The 18267-nt window shown below is 46.5% G+C and overlaps 1 protein-coding gene across 2 annotated transcripts in view; it reads left to right on the forward strand.

Annotated features, from left to right (window-relative positions):
- The window catches only part of ABCB11 (ATP binding cassette subfamily B member 11), a 120155-nt gene extending 102204 nt beyond the window's left edge, over positions 1-17951 (forward strand). For both annotated transcript variants that reach the window (XM_063116428.1, XM_063116427.1), the window contains 6 exons: positions 290-531; positions 2344-2500; positions 7811-8008; positions 10047-10253; positions 13856-14002; positions 16725-17951. In XM_063116428.1, the coding sequence (XP_062972498.1) occupies positions 290-531; positions 2344-2500; positions 7811-8008; positions 10047-10253; positions 13856-14002; positions 16725-16925 (1152 nt within the window). In that variant the 3' untranslated portion in view covers positions 16926-17951. The remainder of the gene's footprint in view (positions 1-289; positions 532-2343; positions 2501-7810; positions 8009-10046; positions 10254-13855; positions 14003-16724) is intronic.
- The last annotated feature ends 316 nt before the right edge of the window (positions 17952-18267 follow it).

The raw sequence follows: 18267 nt of genomic DNA on the forward strand, positions 1-18267 counted from the left end.
CAGAGCCCTGGTGAAAATGTGCCCAAGTCTGGCTGCCACAGACCCTGGATCAAGACTCCCCTTGGTGTCTTACACCTGGTGAATTCAACTGAGTCCATTGAGAACTTGAGATTTTTAATAATCTGATTCCGAATTCAAGTGTAAGTGTGTGTGTGTGTGTGTGTGTGTGTGTGTGTGTGTGTGTGTGTGAGTTTTAAAACCATCTCACCAGTCAGATGGTTCACAGCTTTCGGACTGACATGTAACAAATCTTTTCCCCTCTTCTTTCCCATGCTCTTTTTTGGGACAGATCTCAAATGAAGCCCTCACAAATATCAGGACTGTAGCTGGAATTGGGAAGGAGAAGAGGTTTATTGAAACATACGAGAAATATTTGGATATCCCATACAGGGCAGCAGTCAAGAAGGCAAATGTTTATGGAGCCTGCTTTGGCTTTGCACAGTCTGTGGTGTTTATAGCCAACTCTGTCTCTTATCGGTATGGAGGATTTTTGGTTGATAAGGAAGGACTTCACTACAGCTATGTATTTAGGTAAGGACACACACAGACAGACACAACACTCTTCCTTAAAGAGGACCCATGAGTACATGTGTCCTTACAGACAAATTTGATGCCATGGTAGCTAAGTGGTTTCCACAAGAATGAAGGACAGTTTAAAGATACTTTAATAATTCAAATAAATAAATAAATCTCCATGTTAAGAGACAATGGCTCAGTTCAGACAACACGTTTCTCTATGCAGTGGGAAAACTCCTCTCAATACTTGAGTTTTTAGGAGCTACTCACCACACAGCATGTTCTAACTCCACCATTGTGTGACTGTGGGCTACCGTGGAGTTGAGTAAAAGGCAACACAATGTTTGATTGACAGTTCCTCCATGTTCTCCTCCCCTAGTCCTCCTGATGGTATCCCATCAGCCATTGCTGCAAAAAAAAACACCAATCCGGCGGCTCTCCTAGAGCAGGACTCGCTCCTTTCGCCACTCTTGCCAGGGAACTCTGTAGCCAGTGGGAAAAGTCAACTCCACACAAAGGAAAACTCCACTGAACCCTCCAAATGACACAAAACACAATGGCTGTGTAGGAACTCTCCTCTGGACAGTGTGGATATTCAGCGTGGGATGGAGTTTTCCTTCCAGACAACACATTTCTCAATGGTGGTGTAGAAACGCCACTTTGGAGCTCTAAAACCCCCGTTGAGAAATGTGTTGTCTGAACTGAGCCAATGTAGCTCTTAATATCCATTACTGGGGACCAGGAGCATTGCTAGGCCTGGCCCCATGGGCTTTGGCCCTGAATCTATTTCCCATGGCCCCAGATCTACTCAACAGAACCATGTATGTGTCCAACGATGCCAATGGCAGGGATCTTATAATTGCCACACAGGGGAATTTTCAAGAAGGATCGCAGCATGTGGGAAGGGGAGAGTTAACCTTTCCTACATGCTGTAATCCCCTGCCCCCCAGAAATCCCCCTGCATGGCAATTAAGGTTAGAAGGGAAATTTTTCCTACCAATTTGTGATGATCTGGGTGAAAGTGCCAATTAATTGAAACAATTAATTTCAACAAGAAATTAATTGGCTAGCTTTGCCTTCTGTGAAATTTAAAGAAATCCCAGTAATAATTTGTAAATTTGCAAATATAGATCTAAATTAGCATGTGTTGATTTTATGTAGACTTGTGTTCTTTGGCCCAGGGCCCTGGATGTTTGAAGAGCCTAGCAGTGCCCCTGCTGTGGACACATCATGGTGGTGGGGTGGGTAGAGCTGCTACCTTCATATAAGAAGAACATCAGAAGAGCCCTGCTGGATCAGACCAAGGGTCCATCTAGTCCAACACTCTGTCCACACAGTGGCCAACCAGCTGTTGACCAGGAACTCACAAAACAGGGCACGGTGCACATCTGGCTGGCCACCAATGGAAATAGAATGGTGGCCTTCATCTAAATGTTGGCTCCGGGTGGTTGTGCCCCCTTTGGCAAGGCACCCCCAATGGCCTCTTCCCTCAGTGAGTCTACCTTCTTACCGCCACTGTCACCAGCCGCTATTGCTCCACCTTTTTTCTCACTGTTGCTACCACCTGCACAGAGCCAGTGACCAAGTAGGCAGTGGCATCTCCTGCTCCTCCATCTCACCATCACTGTTGTCTGGGCCAGAGCAAGAGACAGGTGAAGAAGAAGCTGCAGAGGTGAAGAGGAGGAACAACTCCAGGGACTTTTGTCAGTGAGCCCCTGCTGGGGTGTGGGCCCTCAGCAGGAGCTCCACCATGCCCACCCTTGGCCTGATTCAGCAGGGCTCTTCTTAAGAGTCACACAAATTGAGAATGTTCTTCCTGCTTTTCAGGGTGATCTCCTCCATTGTGACTAGCGGAACTGCTCTAGGAAAAGCATCCTCTTATACACCCAATTATGCCAAAGCAAAAATAGCTGCCGCTCGCTTTTTCCAGTTAGTGGATCGGATTCCCCGAATTGGCGTATACAGTGACGTCGGAGAAAAATGGGTAAGAACAAAGATTAGTATTATTTGAACCACATAATTGTAGCGTTGGGAAGATCTAAGTTCAAGCAGTCCACTCCTTCATACTCAAGCAAACGAGATTATAGTGTGTCCAGAAAGTTCTAAAGCTTACAAGAAAATCAGAGCAAACAAAATATACCGGTACCTTGAGGGCACAGAGTGTGTTTGGTAAAACAAACCCTGTTAGCTTGAACAATTAACATGAGCCAGGGACAATAACAAGGCAAATTGATGCTAACAGTAGATTGAATTAAGTTTGTCCATCAGCAGGATGATGTGGCACAACTTTTTATAATGCTGTCAACTTCTCGGAAGAAAGCATTATATCAGTGATTACTAATAACTTTTTTGATCAAATTCTCCTCTCTCCATTTCTATATCCCCTTTGTCTCCAGATTTTCCCTCTAGTCTCCTGTTAAGATCTCTCAATGCACTATTGTTTTTCCAGTCCCCTGTGAATACAGACATTAAGGGGACAAACCTATGCACGTTTAGACAGAAAAAATGTTCTGCAACCCATGCTGGCTGGGGCATGCTGGGAGCTGTAGGACTTTTTTCCTGTCTAAACCTGCATAGGACTGCACCCTTAGTCAGTTAAATTTCTAGGCCACATTTCATACAAACTGGTCCTCATCAAGGTACCTTACAGAAAATAAATGTGTCATGTCTAGCCCTGCTCCCCCTGATTTGGAAGAACGCATTTCAGGTAATCAAGTCAGAATCAGACTCTGAAGTAGAGGAGTCGGTGCCAGAAGCAGGCCAGCGGGGGAGCCCTGAGGAGTGAGCTCAGAGGGAGGAGAGCCAGCTGCCGTGTTCCTCCCCTCTCCTTGGTTCTGGCAGCGGCAACTCCGATTTGGCGCTCCTTCCCATGCAGGTGCTGGGAAGGAGCGTCAATTCGGGAGCCTGGGGCCTCAGGATGCAGACCTGAGGCTGTCAAGATGGGGGCCAGCTGGGTAGAGTGTGGACTCATTCCCATCACTATATTTGCCACCTGATCATTGCAGCTATCAATGTTGGCTCCCGAGAAAGGAGAAGCAATGCAGCAATAAGGACTGGTGCTGGGTCCAGGTTCTTGAGGGCCCTTGAGCAAGACACCCTCAGTGGGGGCCCTCCCTCAGGGAGTCGACCTTCTCAAGGCCATTGTCACTGCCGCTGCTGTTGCTCCTCCTCCTCCTCCTCTTAGCTACCCCTCGTTTACTTGACTGATAGAGAGACCGTTATCAAGTAGGCAGCAGCATCTACTGCTCCTCCTCATCATCATCATGTTGACTGAGCCAGAGCAAGGGGTGTGTGAGAGCAAACGGGCTGCAGTGATGAAGAGGAGGGACAACTTTAGGGGGGCTCTTGTCCGTGAGCCGAAGGCCTGGCCCCTTGGCAAGTGCTGGAAACTGGCTACCCTTGACACCAGCCCTGGCAACGATCACAAGTCACTCAACAGTGCGAATGAAGTATTGATTTGGATATATATCATTGCGAGTCACTTTGAATTCAGAAAAGAAAAGAGGGGTGTGTGTGTGTGTGTCCTGTTGCAGGCTGGAGAAAGATTTAACCAATGATGAGCATATTGCTTAATATAGATACCACCTCAACAATCAATGTTGATTTTGCCATTCAAAACCGTCTACACCCCAGAAGCTCAGAGTTAAATACATCACGAACATCTCAGTGAGGAAGGCAAAGCAAATATCAACATATGTTTTGTGCAACTTCACTTTTCTTTGGAACAGTTCAGCTATGAGGAAGTTAAACAATACTTACAGTAATAATAGATTAGAAATCCAGCATCACTTCCCCTTCCTTTTGAATGTTGAATATTATTTAATGAGAGGACTGGCCATGACTCAGTAAAAACGCAGTAACAGTGCAATCCAATGCAAAACAGTGCAATTCAGAAAATCATAGAATCATAGAATAGTAGACTTGGAAGGGGCCTACAAGGCCATCAAGTCCAACCCCCTGCTCATTGCAGGAATCTACCTTAAAGCATACCTGTCAGATGGCTGTCCAGCTGCCTCTTGAATGCCTCTAATGCTCCCATTCAGCGGGGCTTATTCCCAGGAAACTCAGTATAAGGTTGCAGCTAAGAGCAATTTTAGCCATGTTTAGTCTGTTGTAGCAAAAACAGCAAAAAGTATTGTGGCACCTGCAAGGCCAGCATCAAAGATAGGCATGGTGGGGCACCTGTTAAGAGCCCACATCCCAGCAAGCACCTGCTGAAAATAGGTCTTTTGAGTTGCTTCTTTTCAACATTGCAACCTGCTTCTTCACCTGCCCCTCGCTCTGGCCCAGACAACAGCGGTGGTGAGAAAGAGGAGCAGTAGTTGCCCCTGCCTACTTGTTCCCTGGCTCTCTGCCTGGTGCTGAGAGGACAGACTCACCGAGAGAGGGCATCCTGCAGGGTGTCTTCTCCAGGGACTCTCAAAAACACGGAGCCAGCAACGGGTGCCTTAAAGGTGGCACCAGCTTTCCCCCACCTGGTGCCTTCCAGATGTTTTGGACTACAGTTTCAAAGATTCCTGACTATTGGCTATGCTGGCCGGTGCTGATGGGATTTGAAGTCCAAATCATCTGGAGGGCATCAGGTGGGGAGAGGGTGTCATAAGCTTTCATGGTCCAGTAAGGCCTAAGTGAAGGCTGCTACATAAGAACATAACAAGAGCCCTGCTGTATCAGACGGAGGGTCCATCTAGTCCAGCACTCTGTTCACCCACAGTGGCCAACCAGCTGTCGGCCAGGGTCCAACAAAGCAGGACATGGTGCAACAGCACCCTCCCACCCATGTTCCCCAGCAACTGATGCACACAGGCTTACTGCCTCGGATACTGGAGGTAGCGCATAACCATCAGGGCTCGTAGCCATTGATAGCCTTCTCCTCCAGGAATTAATCCACCCCCTTTTAAAGCTGCTAATAGAACAATGTCCTAATATCAAATGGAAACTTCAATGATAGCTAATACTGTAGAACGCACAAACATAGAGAATGGATTTCTCTAACTCAGGCAGGATCTACACTATTGCTTTATAATGGTTTATATAACAGTTTTGATAACTGTTCAGGCCCAGGGCACGCTACATATACCGTTTTCAAAGTGTTATATTCTGCTTGGTGTAGAGAGACAGGTCTCATACAATGCAAGGAAACTTCCATGTCACAGACCAAGCAGACAGCACAATCCAACTCATATCTACTCAGAGGTAAATTGCACCGAATTCAATAGTATTTACTCCCAGGTAAGTGTGTAAAGGATTGCAGCCCCAACAGCTTTATTTGTTCTTTATTTGTAGAGAAATTTGAATTTACTAAAGATTTTTTTTTTTACACACTTTCAGGTTAGAATTTATGACAGCTTCCCATTTCCCGTGTACTAACATTTCAAAATAAAATAGAATGCTTGTATTAGGAAAAATAGCATGCACGCTCACCATTTAGAAATAGAATGGAAAGAATTAGACTTACAACAGTCCTGCCAGCAAAAGCCCTGTCCCCTCTCCCACCAAAAAGAAGAAGTTATTTTAGAGCTGAGATAGACGGCAGGGACCCCACCTATCAGGTAAAACTTTCTTTTATACTCATAAGTCCTATACCAACCCTTTATCTCATGCCATAATTGGTATCCGTTATGCTATAAGATTGCTGATTGGTTATTAGAAGGTGGTCTAGCTTCATTTAGGCCCCTTCCTCTAAGAGCCTCCCTTCTGAAAATGTTATTGTTGAGGTTTTGACTATTTCCAGAGAAACTCGAAAAGTCTCTAACTTCTTCTTAAGCATCCCCTCTGTATCTTGTGGTTGACAACATATCTAAAAAAAGGTAATTTAACCACAACCTGTTCTCTTTCAAACTTCTCTCTTTTTCAAACTACAAATAACTCTTCTATCTCATACAAATACTTCCTGAAATTTTGCTCCGAACACAAACTATGGGCATGTCAACACCATGCATATATCCCTGGGTCATCTCTTGGTCATCCCTGTACGTCCAAATGACACACAGGGAATCCTGGGGTCAAGCAGGGACAGCCAGAGACTTTCCCCGGGGTAACTGGGACCGTGGATTTCCCAGTTTTCCCGCGGTCCAGGGACATCCCCGAGGACCGCAGCCAGTGTGGTGCGTGATCACGGGTCATCCCTTCTTCCCTGCGAGTAGCAGGGCTCTGGAAATGGGCACGAAGCTGCATGGGGGCAGTCCGTGCCCATTGGGGGTGGGGAGCAGTTGCAAGGTGTGTGCTTTTTAACTTACTTTGTGGTGGAACGCAATTGCGCTCCCGTCTCTGTTACCCACACGCACACACACACGAAAAAGGTGCCCGCAACGTCCCTCCTTACTTCCAGGACATCGCACTGCCATTTGGATACTGGGAGAGGATTCTTCCCCTCCCTCTCGGAAGGCTCATAGGTGTAGATGAGCCCTAAACCTGGTAAAATATTGGTTAAGTGTTTCTCTTAGCTATCCCATCCTATACCTGTCCTGTACTATCTATGCTGCTCTTATATGTAAGCAAAAACTTTAGGGCAGGTTCATATAGCTGGTTTCCTTAAAATAAACTCAGTTTCCATGTTTTATTAGCTTCCAACACTGTGGTTTAGCATCTTCAAGTACCATTTGCTTCAGAATGACTGCAGTCACACTCATAAAAGTAATGTGAAAAACACTTTCTAGGGCAGGGATCCCCAACCTTTTTGGACCTGTGGGCATATTTGGAATTCTGAGCGTGTGTCTTGGGCACCATCACAAAATGGCTGTCATGGGGACACAGCCAGTCACATAATAGCTGCTTTGGGGTTGTGACCACTGGCCAGTCACAACCGACCAAGAAAACTTATGCATGAAGGGAGTCAGAGTTGGCTCTCGTAAATTAAAAAAGTGCACAGATCTCATGTTTGCCACTGCCATAGCAGCACAAAAATATGAGGAAGGATCCTTGCCTTCATAATTTTTTTTTTACATGGGATATCACCTATCCACCATCAAAGCACAGAACATGCCTTACGAAAATCATGAAGATCCATAAGGATAAATGCCTCAGCTCCATGCTTTTGTGCCAGGGTGGGACTAGAAGTGCTGGTTTTGTGATTTTTACTATGTATTCTATATTGGCATCTTCCCTGAGGTTTTGCTACATGCAAACTGATGTCAGTTTCATCTGTTTCTCAGTTAAAAGCTATACAGCTAATTGATTAAAAAAAACTTAATTGATTGTGATAGCAACAGTAATAATAGTAACCATTACTTTCATAAAATTTAGTGATGAACTCAACCAGACCGAGATCTTTCTCTCTACCTTGTTTACTCAGGATAATTTCCTTGGAAACATTGAATTTCTGAACTGTACGTTCACATACCCTACTCGTCCTAACATCAAAGTGTTAAACGGCCTCTCAGTGTCTGTGAAATCTGGTCAGACCCTCGCCTTTGTTGGAAGCAGCGGATGTGGAAAAAGTACTAGCGTCCAGCTTCTGGAACGATTTTATGACCCTGAGGAAGGAAGAGTAGTAAGTAACCTGATTTGATAGTAAAATAGTACCAGCAAGCAGCAGCAGTAATAGTTGTGTTGTTGTTTGTTGCTTATTATTATTATTATTATTATTATTATTATTATTATTATTATTATTATTATTATCTCTCTTTTCTCACTTGTGGTGATTTTTCTAGATGAACATGACGGGCCATGCCAGGTCATGGTGTCTTCTACTGATTCAGGAATTGCCTGACTATTAAACCTGTTTTAAGTATGACTGCTTTCTGGATGTTGGTGTGGTTGTATTTTGGTAGGCCCAGTTTCTGAAGGTTTTCTGTAAAAATAATAATAATTAATGTGATGCTGGTGACTAATGTGACTAACGGAATAATTGTAACCTTTTCCTGTTGTCATAGTTCTTTAACTTCCCTGGCCAGTGATGTATATTATTATTATTATTATTATTATTATTATTATTATTATTATTATTATTATTATTAATCTCTCAGGGCAACATACACAATAAAAGCAAATACAAATAAAGTAAGTCTACAGTTCTCCATAGATTTTATGACAGGGATTCTAAAACTGGGGTTGACCATCCTAGTTTTAGAATTCCTATTATAAAATCTATGGCTCATGACCCTAAGAGCCACATGCAATCCTTCAAATAACCAAGAGAAGTAAGATCCATCACCCTCACCTTTCCTTTCCTTAGCGTGTCCCTCGTCCACAAGGGCATTTATCCAGCAAGGGTGAACAGCATGTAGAAGCAGGATGCTATGCACATTTCCGCCTACTTAGCCAGTTGTACCACACATAAAAAAAGCACTTCTTTGGATTTAAAACCCTACATTTTAAATCCAATGCTGTATACATTAAATACATTAAATCCAATGCTGTATCAAGTCCACACACACATCCCATAATGGATAGTCATAGGAACATGAGCCCTGCTGGATCAGACCAAAGCCCTATCTAGTCCAGGATCCTGTTTCTCACATTGGACAACTGGATGCCTCTTAAGGAGCCCACAAGTTGGAGAGGAGGACAAAATCCTGTCTTGAATCTCTCACCAATATGCTTCAAAGTTGAGCTTTTCTAGATGAGGATGTTAACCCGCTGTATCTACTACTAGATTCATTGCAGAATTAAAATCAGATCTCTGCATGGTTATTTTTCTTTCCTGCCTTTCCATACTTTCATTCCATAATCTCTACGGACATGTCTACACTATGCCTTATCCCAGGGATCACCCCAGGATCATTCCTATGCGTCCACATTACACACAGGGGATCCTGGGGGCAGGGAAGGAAGATCCCTCCATTTCCCCAGGATAACCGGGACAGCTTTTAGCCCGACTTTTTTCACCGAAGGTGTGGGCGGCTGTCCTGGTTTCGTTTCGGCTCCTTGTGAGTAAACGTGAGGAGCCGGGCATGGAGCTCTTCAGGCGCTCCATGCCCATTGGGGGTGGGGTAGGGGAAACGGGATCAGATTTTTTTTAACCTTTTACTTTTCGCTAGAGCATGAGTGCACTCCAGCTCTTCATGTTTGTAAACAAAAATGGCCGCCGCGACAGGTGTGATGCCCAGGACATCGCACAGCCCATGTGGATTGAGGGGGAGGATCTTATGATTAGCATATCGTGAGATCCTCCCCCTCCCCTCCCCTGTTGTAGACATGCCCTAGGTGACACTGCTCGAGCTTCAGTTTAAAACGGAAAAAAATGAGCAAGATCAGTCTGTTTCCTCTCGAAGAATAAGCTTTACACTGCCATGCTCTTATATAGGCCTGGTTCAGACAACACGCTAAACCATGCTGCTTAACCACAAAATGGAATGCATTCCATTAACCATTTTGTGGTTAAGCAGCATGGTTTAGCGTGTTGTCTGAACCAGGCCACTGATTCTAAGCCTAAGAACAAAGGGATTATATTCACCACAGATTCTTGTGAAAATTATTTGATGTCAGTACAATGTAAGCTTAATTTAAGTTCTAAATTTGAAAATTCTACTCCAACCCCCCAAAAGTCCGAAAATAAATATTGTATGTTTTGTGTTTTTGATGTGCAGTTGATTGATGGACGTGACACCAGGAAAGTAAACGTCCAATTTCTCAGATCTAAAATCGGAATTGTGTCACAGGAACCTGTGCTATTTGACTGTAGTATCGCCGACAATATTAAATATGGGAACAACACCAGAGAAATTTCTATGGAAAATGTGATAGCAGCAGCCACCAAGGCCCAGCTGCATGACTTTGTCATGTCACTTCCTGACGTAAGCATCTTTTTCTTAACCAGGGCGGTGTTTTGTGTACAAAGAATCACAGAATCTGAGCCATGTGCCTAGATCTATTTTGGATTTGTCATGTGGCTATGTGTACACTACCGTATGTCCCTTGTCAGCAGCTAGCTTTCAGAAAGCATGGTGTCGTGTGGAGACCCGGGACCAGTCATTATCTCTCAGTCTAACTTACCCCAGAGGGTTGTTGTAAGGATGAAATGGGGATGGAAACCGTGTACCCTTCCCTGAACGCCTTGGCGAAAAGGTGGGATAAAAAAAGTCATAAATAAGTAGTTTTTTTCTAAGGAACATTAGGAGAAGCAACTGCAGGTAGTGAGCCAAAGCCCACCTTCCAAGGGCCTGCTGGCAAGTCCCATTTCCACAGCTGCTGATGCCTCCACATCCCTTTTTTACATCTGAGTTGGCAGCATGAGGCACCCTTCAGGTACCATATTTGACCCACGTGCCAATTGGTAGATCCCTATCACCTGACATGGGTTGTCGCTTGTGCTCTGACTGTGGCACACTATGGTTTGGATTATGTGAGGGCTTGGAGAGAAGATTAAACTGCCTTTAGGTAGGAATTGGACTACATCAGGGATCGGCAACATAGTGCCCATGGGTGCCAGTGCACCCCTGGACACCTTCCTTAGCACCCACCAAGGGCCCCTGCCACTCCAACTGGTTTTTTTTTAAAAAAAAAAATACATGAAGAATTTTCTTGGCAGCAGCTGGGATTGCTTTGAAGCGACGGGAGGACCTCCCGCTGCTGCCATCTTCATTTCCCGTTGATGCCTCTGGGCTGTATTCTGTCTTTTGGGCAGCTTACTTCTCTTTCATGACTAGCCGTACCACTCATGCAGCCATTTTGTGATTGCGCCCAGGACGGTTTCCCAAATTGGCAAATGTGTCCATGGGTCAGGGTCAGCGCAAGACCTGCCACCCCCCGTGAGGCAGGAGGAGATGCCGACGCCGCTGTCGTGGGGAGGGGGAATGCGAGCTGCCTCTGCATGCTGTTCCTGGGGCTGTGTGGGAGGGCGAGGGGGGAGGTGTGAGGAGATGTGAACCGCCCTGCCACTCACCGCTGCCACCCACCTTCCCCTAAATACCTCTCTCTGAATGGTCTTTTTTTTTCCAATGAGGTGTTGGCAGGGAGGTGGCCCTGGAGACCGCCTGCACCACAGCAACACAGACAACTTTCATGCTCACTCCCCTCCTAGTACCTCACTCTAGAAAAGGATCCCTCAGAACAAGGCATTTGGGCTGGATGGGCTCTGTGGAGAGCTGCACCAGGTGCCCTGTTGCTGTGGCCTTTACTGCAGCTGGGAAGTGGCCAATGCGGCTCTCCAGAGCGGCCAGCCACCAGTGCCTTACTCAGAGTGAGGCAAAAGGCGGACAGCAGCAGTGGTGGTAGCAGCCGCCGTTCTGGAGAGTGGCAATGGCTGGTGGTAGCGGGAGTGTAGCCACTGGGGCTCCCCGGAGCGCCTGCCCTCTGCCTCACTTTGAGGGACGTAGGGTGGCGATGGCATCGGGACTTTCTGCATGGGATCTGCCACCCTTTCCAATCCACTACCTGAGGTAGGGGATTCACCCTGCCTCATGGGAAGGCTGGCCCTGCCATGGGCTCAGAAAGGTTGCCTGCCCCTTTTCAACACATTATTTATTTATTTATTTATTTATTAAATTTATATACCGCCCCATAGCTGAAGCTCTCTGAGCGGTTTACAAAAGTTTAAACAGTGAACATTTATTTATTTTATTTATTTATTACATTTTTATTCCGCCCAATAGCCGAAGCCGAGGTATACAAATTTAAAACCATCAAAAATATAAAAACAACAGTGTAAAACAGTATCCATTTTAAATAATGACAGTTCTGGAGTCCATTAAAAAACAAATAAACTTAGCATATGTTGTTAAATGCTGTTAAATGCCTGGAAGACGGGAAAGGTCTTGACCTGGCGCCAAAAAGATAACCTATTGGTGCCAGGTGAGCCTCATTGGGGAGATCATTCCATAATTGGTGGGGGGCACCACTGAGAAGGCCCTCTCCCTTGTTGCCATCCTCCAAGCTTCCCTCGGAGTAGGCACTCGGAAGAGGACCTTAGATGTTGAGCGCAGTGTACGGGTAGGTTCATGTCGGGAGAGGCGTTCCGTCAGGTATTGTGGTCCCAAGCTGTGTTATACATATAACAGGTGATATGCATAACAAAGCTTGAAAGACTTGGTGGCTTTTTGGATCTTTATGATCCTGATCAGAATAATCAAAGTTAATTGTACCCGCCTATTTAAACACATTCATTTTTTTTACTTAATGACTGGGTTCGGATGACCTAATAATCAATGGTTACTTAAATAGTCAACCATTGACTATTATGTTGTCTGGCAAGCCTTTTCCACACCATGGTTGGTTATTTCCCTGAAATAACCAATGCAAATAATCAACAGTGTGCAGTGTTGACTATCTGCACAACCTTTGATTATGGTGTCGTGTGGCAGGCTCCGTTGACTATTTCACATGCCTATAGAGTCACGAGGCGAGAAGGGCAGAAACTCCTGCCACTTTTGCCCAGTGGGGCTCTATAGGCATGTGTCAGCCGTCCTGGGAAGTGTGTGCCACCGATTGTGGCGGCCCCTGAGTGGGGCATGTGAATGGTGCCTCCCAACGTGCTTCCCAGGACATGCACATGGGACGCCACAATCGGCAGCACCCCACGCATTCCCAGGGACATGCACATCCCATCCCTGGGTGGGGCGCTGCAATTGGTGGCACACCATGCGCTCCCAGAGATATGCTGTTTGAAAGCAGGAGAGATCCTTGCACTCCCCTGTCCTCGCCCTCCACCACTTTGGGCAGAATGGGGAGGGTGGGGTGCAAGCATCTTGACAACCACAGGAGAGATGCTTGTGCCCCACCCCAGGACAGGATGTGTACATCTCTGGGAGCGTGTGGGGCACCGCTGATCATGGTGCCTCAGAGATGGCACATCCCATTGAATAGCGGTGCTGGTTCCCATGAGAATCCCCCTTCATGCCGGGTCCTGGCAGTGTGTGTCTGGGGGGGCGGGGGGGACCTGGCACGAAGGGGGATTCTCATGGGAACCAGCACCGCTATTCGATGGGGAGGGCAGAGAAGGGGTTGGGGGTGGGCAACGTGTTAATAGTCAACTCCACGGATGGCTATTATGTCGTGTGGGGAGTACCCCCTAAATTGTCATCCATGGAGTTGACTATTTACACATGATTGACTATTGTGTCATCCGAGTGCAGCCAGCGGCTTAATTTGAAGCATTCATGTATAAATATCCAGCTTTCATGTCCAGAGTGTAACGTGTGCCTCCCATACTAATAACCCAATAAATATCCTCTCTTAACCTAGCAGCTGAATTATATTCCCCACCCCACCCCACCCCAAATGGAGTAAGGACGCATTTCATAATCCCAAGAGTGGTTCATACCACTAATAAAATAGCAATAAGATATATTTTTTTAATGTTCCATTCTCCATTTTCTTGGCTAGTGACGGCATTGTGATTTTCTTCCCATTCTGATATTAAACAGAGTCCCTTAAATTTCAGTTCATGTTTGTCTTCCAGAAATACGAAACTAACGTTGGGGCCCAGGGATCGCTGCTCTCCCGTGGGCAAAAGCAGCGCATTGCTATAGCCCGAGCCATCGTCCGAAATCCCAAGATCTTATTACTAGATGAAGCGACATCTGCGTTGGATACGGAAAGTGAACAGGTAAATAGCGGTGGAAGTAAATCATGTGGATTAAAAATCCTGGAGGGAGCACAAGAATAGCTTTTTATGAGGGCTTGTCAGAGCTAGTTCACACTACTAGGCTCTTCCTCTAGTGACAGCAACATCAAACGATAGCGTGCGCCTGTGAACAGCTGGATAACTGAAAACAGAACTCTTATCAATTCCTATCTCGGCCCAAAAACACATTTCCAGTAACCCAACGCAACCATACTGTGTCATTGTTCAAGCATCATTACAGGTTCAGCATTACAATACATACAGGTTCCTCTTTACATCTCACCCTGGTCATTCTAGCTCACTCCTAATCCATGCTTTGATGCATCTGCTTATCCTTTAGCGTCTCTGTTATCAAAATATTTTAATTCTGGTGATCTCTCAATGCCTTCCATTCTGACATCTAGGCAGGGGAGGTTTTCAGATACAGGGGAAAGTTCCAAGGGTCATAGAGAGAACCACTGACGGAGGCACCTTTGGGCAGGTTTGCATTTCAGCAGCTCTTCCAAGGGAGTGTGGAAGGTCTCCGTCTGAAGTTTTTTCTTTTGTGTGTGTGCAGCTTACAGCCTGGTTCTCCCAGGTCCAAGTCATACATTACCTTTGCACCAGAGCTGTTGTGGCAAAGCCATTTCACTGTGATTGACTCCCACACTGTATCTTAGGTGACTTAGAGATTTGGCAGCCTCAAGCATGCCCCAAAGGTAACGTCAGCGTTACGTGCATGCGCCCCACTACCAAATGGAGAAAGGTTTCGGGTGATCCAGAGTTTCCCCAGGATTCAGCAAAAGGGGGCCACTGGAGACGTATGGCATGACTTGATATAAGGCTTATTCATACATATATATACTGGCTGAGCATAATATGAGGGTTTACAGCATTAACACTTCCAACACATTCCTGTTCCCGGTCAGAAACGTCGAGAAGCATTGGGGTGAAAACCTGCCTGAGCCCACGAGGGCAGCAGATGACCCCATGACTGGCTGTCATGGGCCCAAGCGGACACACCCAGTGCCAGGACAGGCCCGCGCCCGACTGCTCTCAATCAAGCCTTTGAGATCAGTCGGGCGCAGTTCCGCTCTGCCCTGCGCGCCTTTGTCCTTTTCCCCTGCTGTGTTGATGCCAGAGTGGAGGGTGCTGATGGGGGCCTTAAAGGCCCTATTAACAGGGGAATTGCTAAAGGGTGCCGGGGGAATTGCACACTTTCTGGAGGCCGTGGAAAGTGCCCTTTGCCGAGAGCTCAGGAGGCTTATGCAGCCTCGCAAGCATTCAGCAAGCCCGGCTCCTTGGAGCAGGGCCGGGCAAGCAGGGCTTGGCAAACTTGCTGGGCACCCACCCCCGCAAGCTCTCTAAAGCCTTATCTAGGGTCACCCATCATGCTGCAGGATCTGCTGTCGAGAGCAAAGCCACCTCCGTGCCTCCTTTTCAGATGTAGTTCCAGCCCAGACTGGCTGCCTGCTACACAACACGCAGAGACCCCACTCGCCCCCTCCCCTTGTTTAATGGGGGAATGACAGACTGGTGTCATCTCCACCCCTTCTTGGGCCATCCTTGCTCCCATTGAAACACATCACCAGAATGTTACCTGCTGTCAATTGTCCTTGAAGAGCTGTTGCCTTGAGGCATCCAGCCAGATATAGCACTCCTTACAGGAATTTATTTATTTATTATTGCATTTATATCCTGCCTTTTTTCTTCCAAGGAACCCAAGGCAGTGTACATAATCCTCCTCCTCTCCATTTTATCCTCACAACAACAACCCTGTGAGGTAGGCTGGGCTGAGAGTCTGTGACTGGCCCAAAGTCGCAAAGTGGGTTTCCAAGGCCAAGTGGGGACTAGAACCTGGGTCTTCTGACTCCCAGTCCGACACCTTAGCCACTACACCACACTGGCTTAGAGACAAGGATTACATAGCTGGAAGGGATCCTGAATCTCTTTGCAGTCATAGGCACTAGGTTGTAACGGACCCCTGAATGGTCATTCAGACTAATCCCAAACCCCTAACAATATCAACTGGATCAAAGAGGGCTCTGTGTTCTGCATTGGTTATCACTGAACATGAACATGTTTCTAGTTCTTTGCCTCTCTATATCCACCCTGCCCAGCTTTTCCATACCCACCAGAAGAACACCCAAAGAGTTATAGAACGTTTCTTTATCCCTGTTCACACGTGCTCCCCAAGCACACTATATGGATGGAGGAAGATTGGAGGGTGAGGGTTCCCGACCGCACATACAGAGCCTAAGCAGATACCGTTGTGTGTGTATCGAGTTCTAGGCACACCATCAACTGAATCTATGGAAGCCGTGGGTGCAGAGAGGAGGAATAGTCCTGTTCCCCGCTTCCACAGAATCACTGAATGGCCCCGTTCAGAAGACACCTTAAACCATGGCTTTAATCACAGTGGTTAATCCAGAAAGATGGGCTGTGTTCGGAAGACACCAAAAAGCCTTATTCGCATTGGTTAAAGCCATGGTTTAAGGTGTCTTCTGAACAGGCTCAATGTGTGAAGGAGGCTTTTGCCATTGCTCAACCGAGCGCATTGGTGCATTTCAAAAACAACTGCACCCATGCGAGCTATTTGGCTGCCTACATATTAATTCTGTTCATGAATCGTGACCATGCTGAAAGGCAATTAACAGCAGCTCTCTAGGGATCCTGTGCAGCAACTTGCAGCCCTCCACTCCGTCGCTTTCTCCCTTGCCTTTAGACTGTGCAAGCCGCACTGGATCGAGCTAGAGAAGGCCGGACCTGCATCGTCATCGCCCATCGCTTGTCTACCATCCAGAACTCCAATACCATCGCAGTCATGTCGCAAGGCGTCATCGTCGAAAAGGGCACTCACGAAGAGCTGATGGCCCATGAAGGGGCATACTACAAGCTGGTCACCACTGGGGCACCAATTAGCTGAGCTTCTGCCCTCTCACTCTGTGACACCATTTTACCTAATTTTCTTAGGCGCTGGGCGAAGGCTGGTATGAACATGTCAGCAGTCTTTATCTCTCACGAAGGACAGTGACGAAAATACTTTATGGAAAGGTGAACTTCTGTTGGCCACGTTATGACTGATCTGTGCAGTCATACCACTGCAAGTCTGGTTTTTGCTTTTGAAGAAAGGCAACACCTACTGGGCAATGGTGATGCTGCGGAGAGAGTGCTCAGAACCCTTTCTTAAAAAATCAGCTGACTGCCAGTGCCATCAAAATGATTTTATTTCTAGATTATTACCCACCCACCCGCAATATGCATCTTGAATGAAGCCAAAACTACAGACTCACCACCCTGGATTCAGAGTGAAGCCTCCACTTGATACTCTGGGCAAACGGTGGCATCCAGCCACGTGCCCAACGTGATCATGGAATTCCCCAGACACAAACATCATGGAAACGGTGTCTGTAAAGAAAGACTGTTCTGCACATTACTGATTCACAATGTGGCACTTTTTTTTTAAGGGAACAAGTTTTAAAATGCAGTCATTCTGTCCACCGCCAATCAGGAAAAGGACATACTGCATTCAGCCAGTGCAGGTGCACTTATGGATTTGCACATACATCTGTACTGGATTCCAGCCTATTGAACTGGCTGGATGTGTCTTGATGTAGAGCTACACGTCATATAGCTCCATTGAAGGCCTCTAGCTGCTCATGTGGCTACAAGTGGGTCAGACAGGGGTATTGTATGGAACTAAGCAATGTAGAAGCAGGAAGGGAATCATAATGCAATGATGTTAGATAGACAGGCTGCATTCACACTAGCACTAGCTAGAGCAACCACTAGACACACTAGTTGCACTGGTGGAAGCTCATCAGGATTAGCTAACACAGGGGAATCCCGTCAGAGTTCCAAGCACTGGTGAGAAGCAGTGCTAAAGAGATGGTGGATGCTGTTCTGGATATAGTTCGTTTGTTTTTAAATAAAGAAGCGGTGATACACTGAAGCTGTTCATCTAGTCCTGCAGAGTGTGCTCTGTTTGTAGCTTCCTAAAGTCCTTAGGCCGCCACTGAGACGTTTAACCGGAAATTGCTAGCGACTGAACCTGGGACCATATACATTCAAAGCATGTGTGCCGCCTCCAGGCTATGGCTCCTGTTATAGCAGCTTTTACTGATTTCCCAAACAGCCACACTGTGGAACAATTCTAGCGCTTTTCTCGGTAAAAAGGGCAACAGAAATGGGGGGCAGGGGGCGGGGAGGCAAACCAGAGGAAAATGGGAAATCAGTCTCAGTGGAGTTGTTCATATTGATGCTGCAGA

The sequence above is a fragment of the Elgaria multicarinata genome, chromosome 2 (genome assembly GCF_023053635.1).
Source record: "Elgaria multicarinata webbii isolate HBS135686 ecotype San Diego chromosome 2, rElgMul1.1.pri, whole genome shotgun sequence".
Taxonomy (NCBI): domain Eukaryota; kingdom Metazoa; phylum Chordata; class Lepidosauria; order Squamata; family Anguidae; genus Elgaria; species Elgaria multicarinata.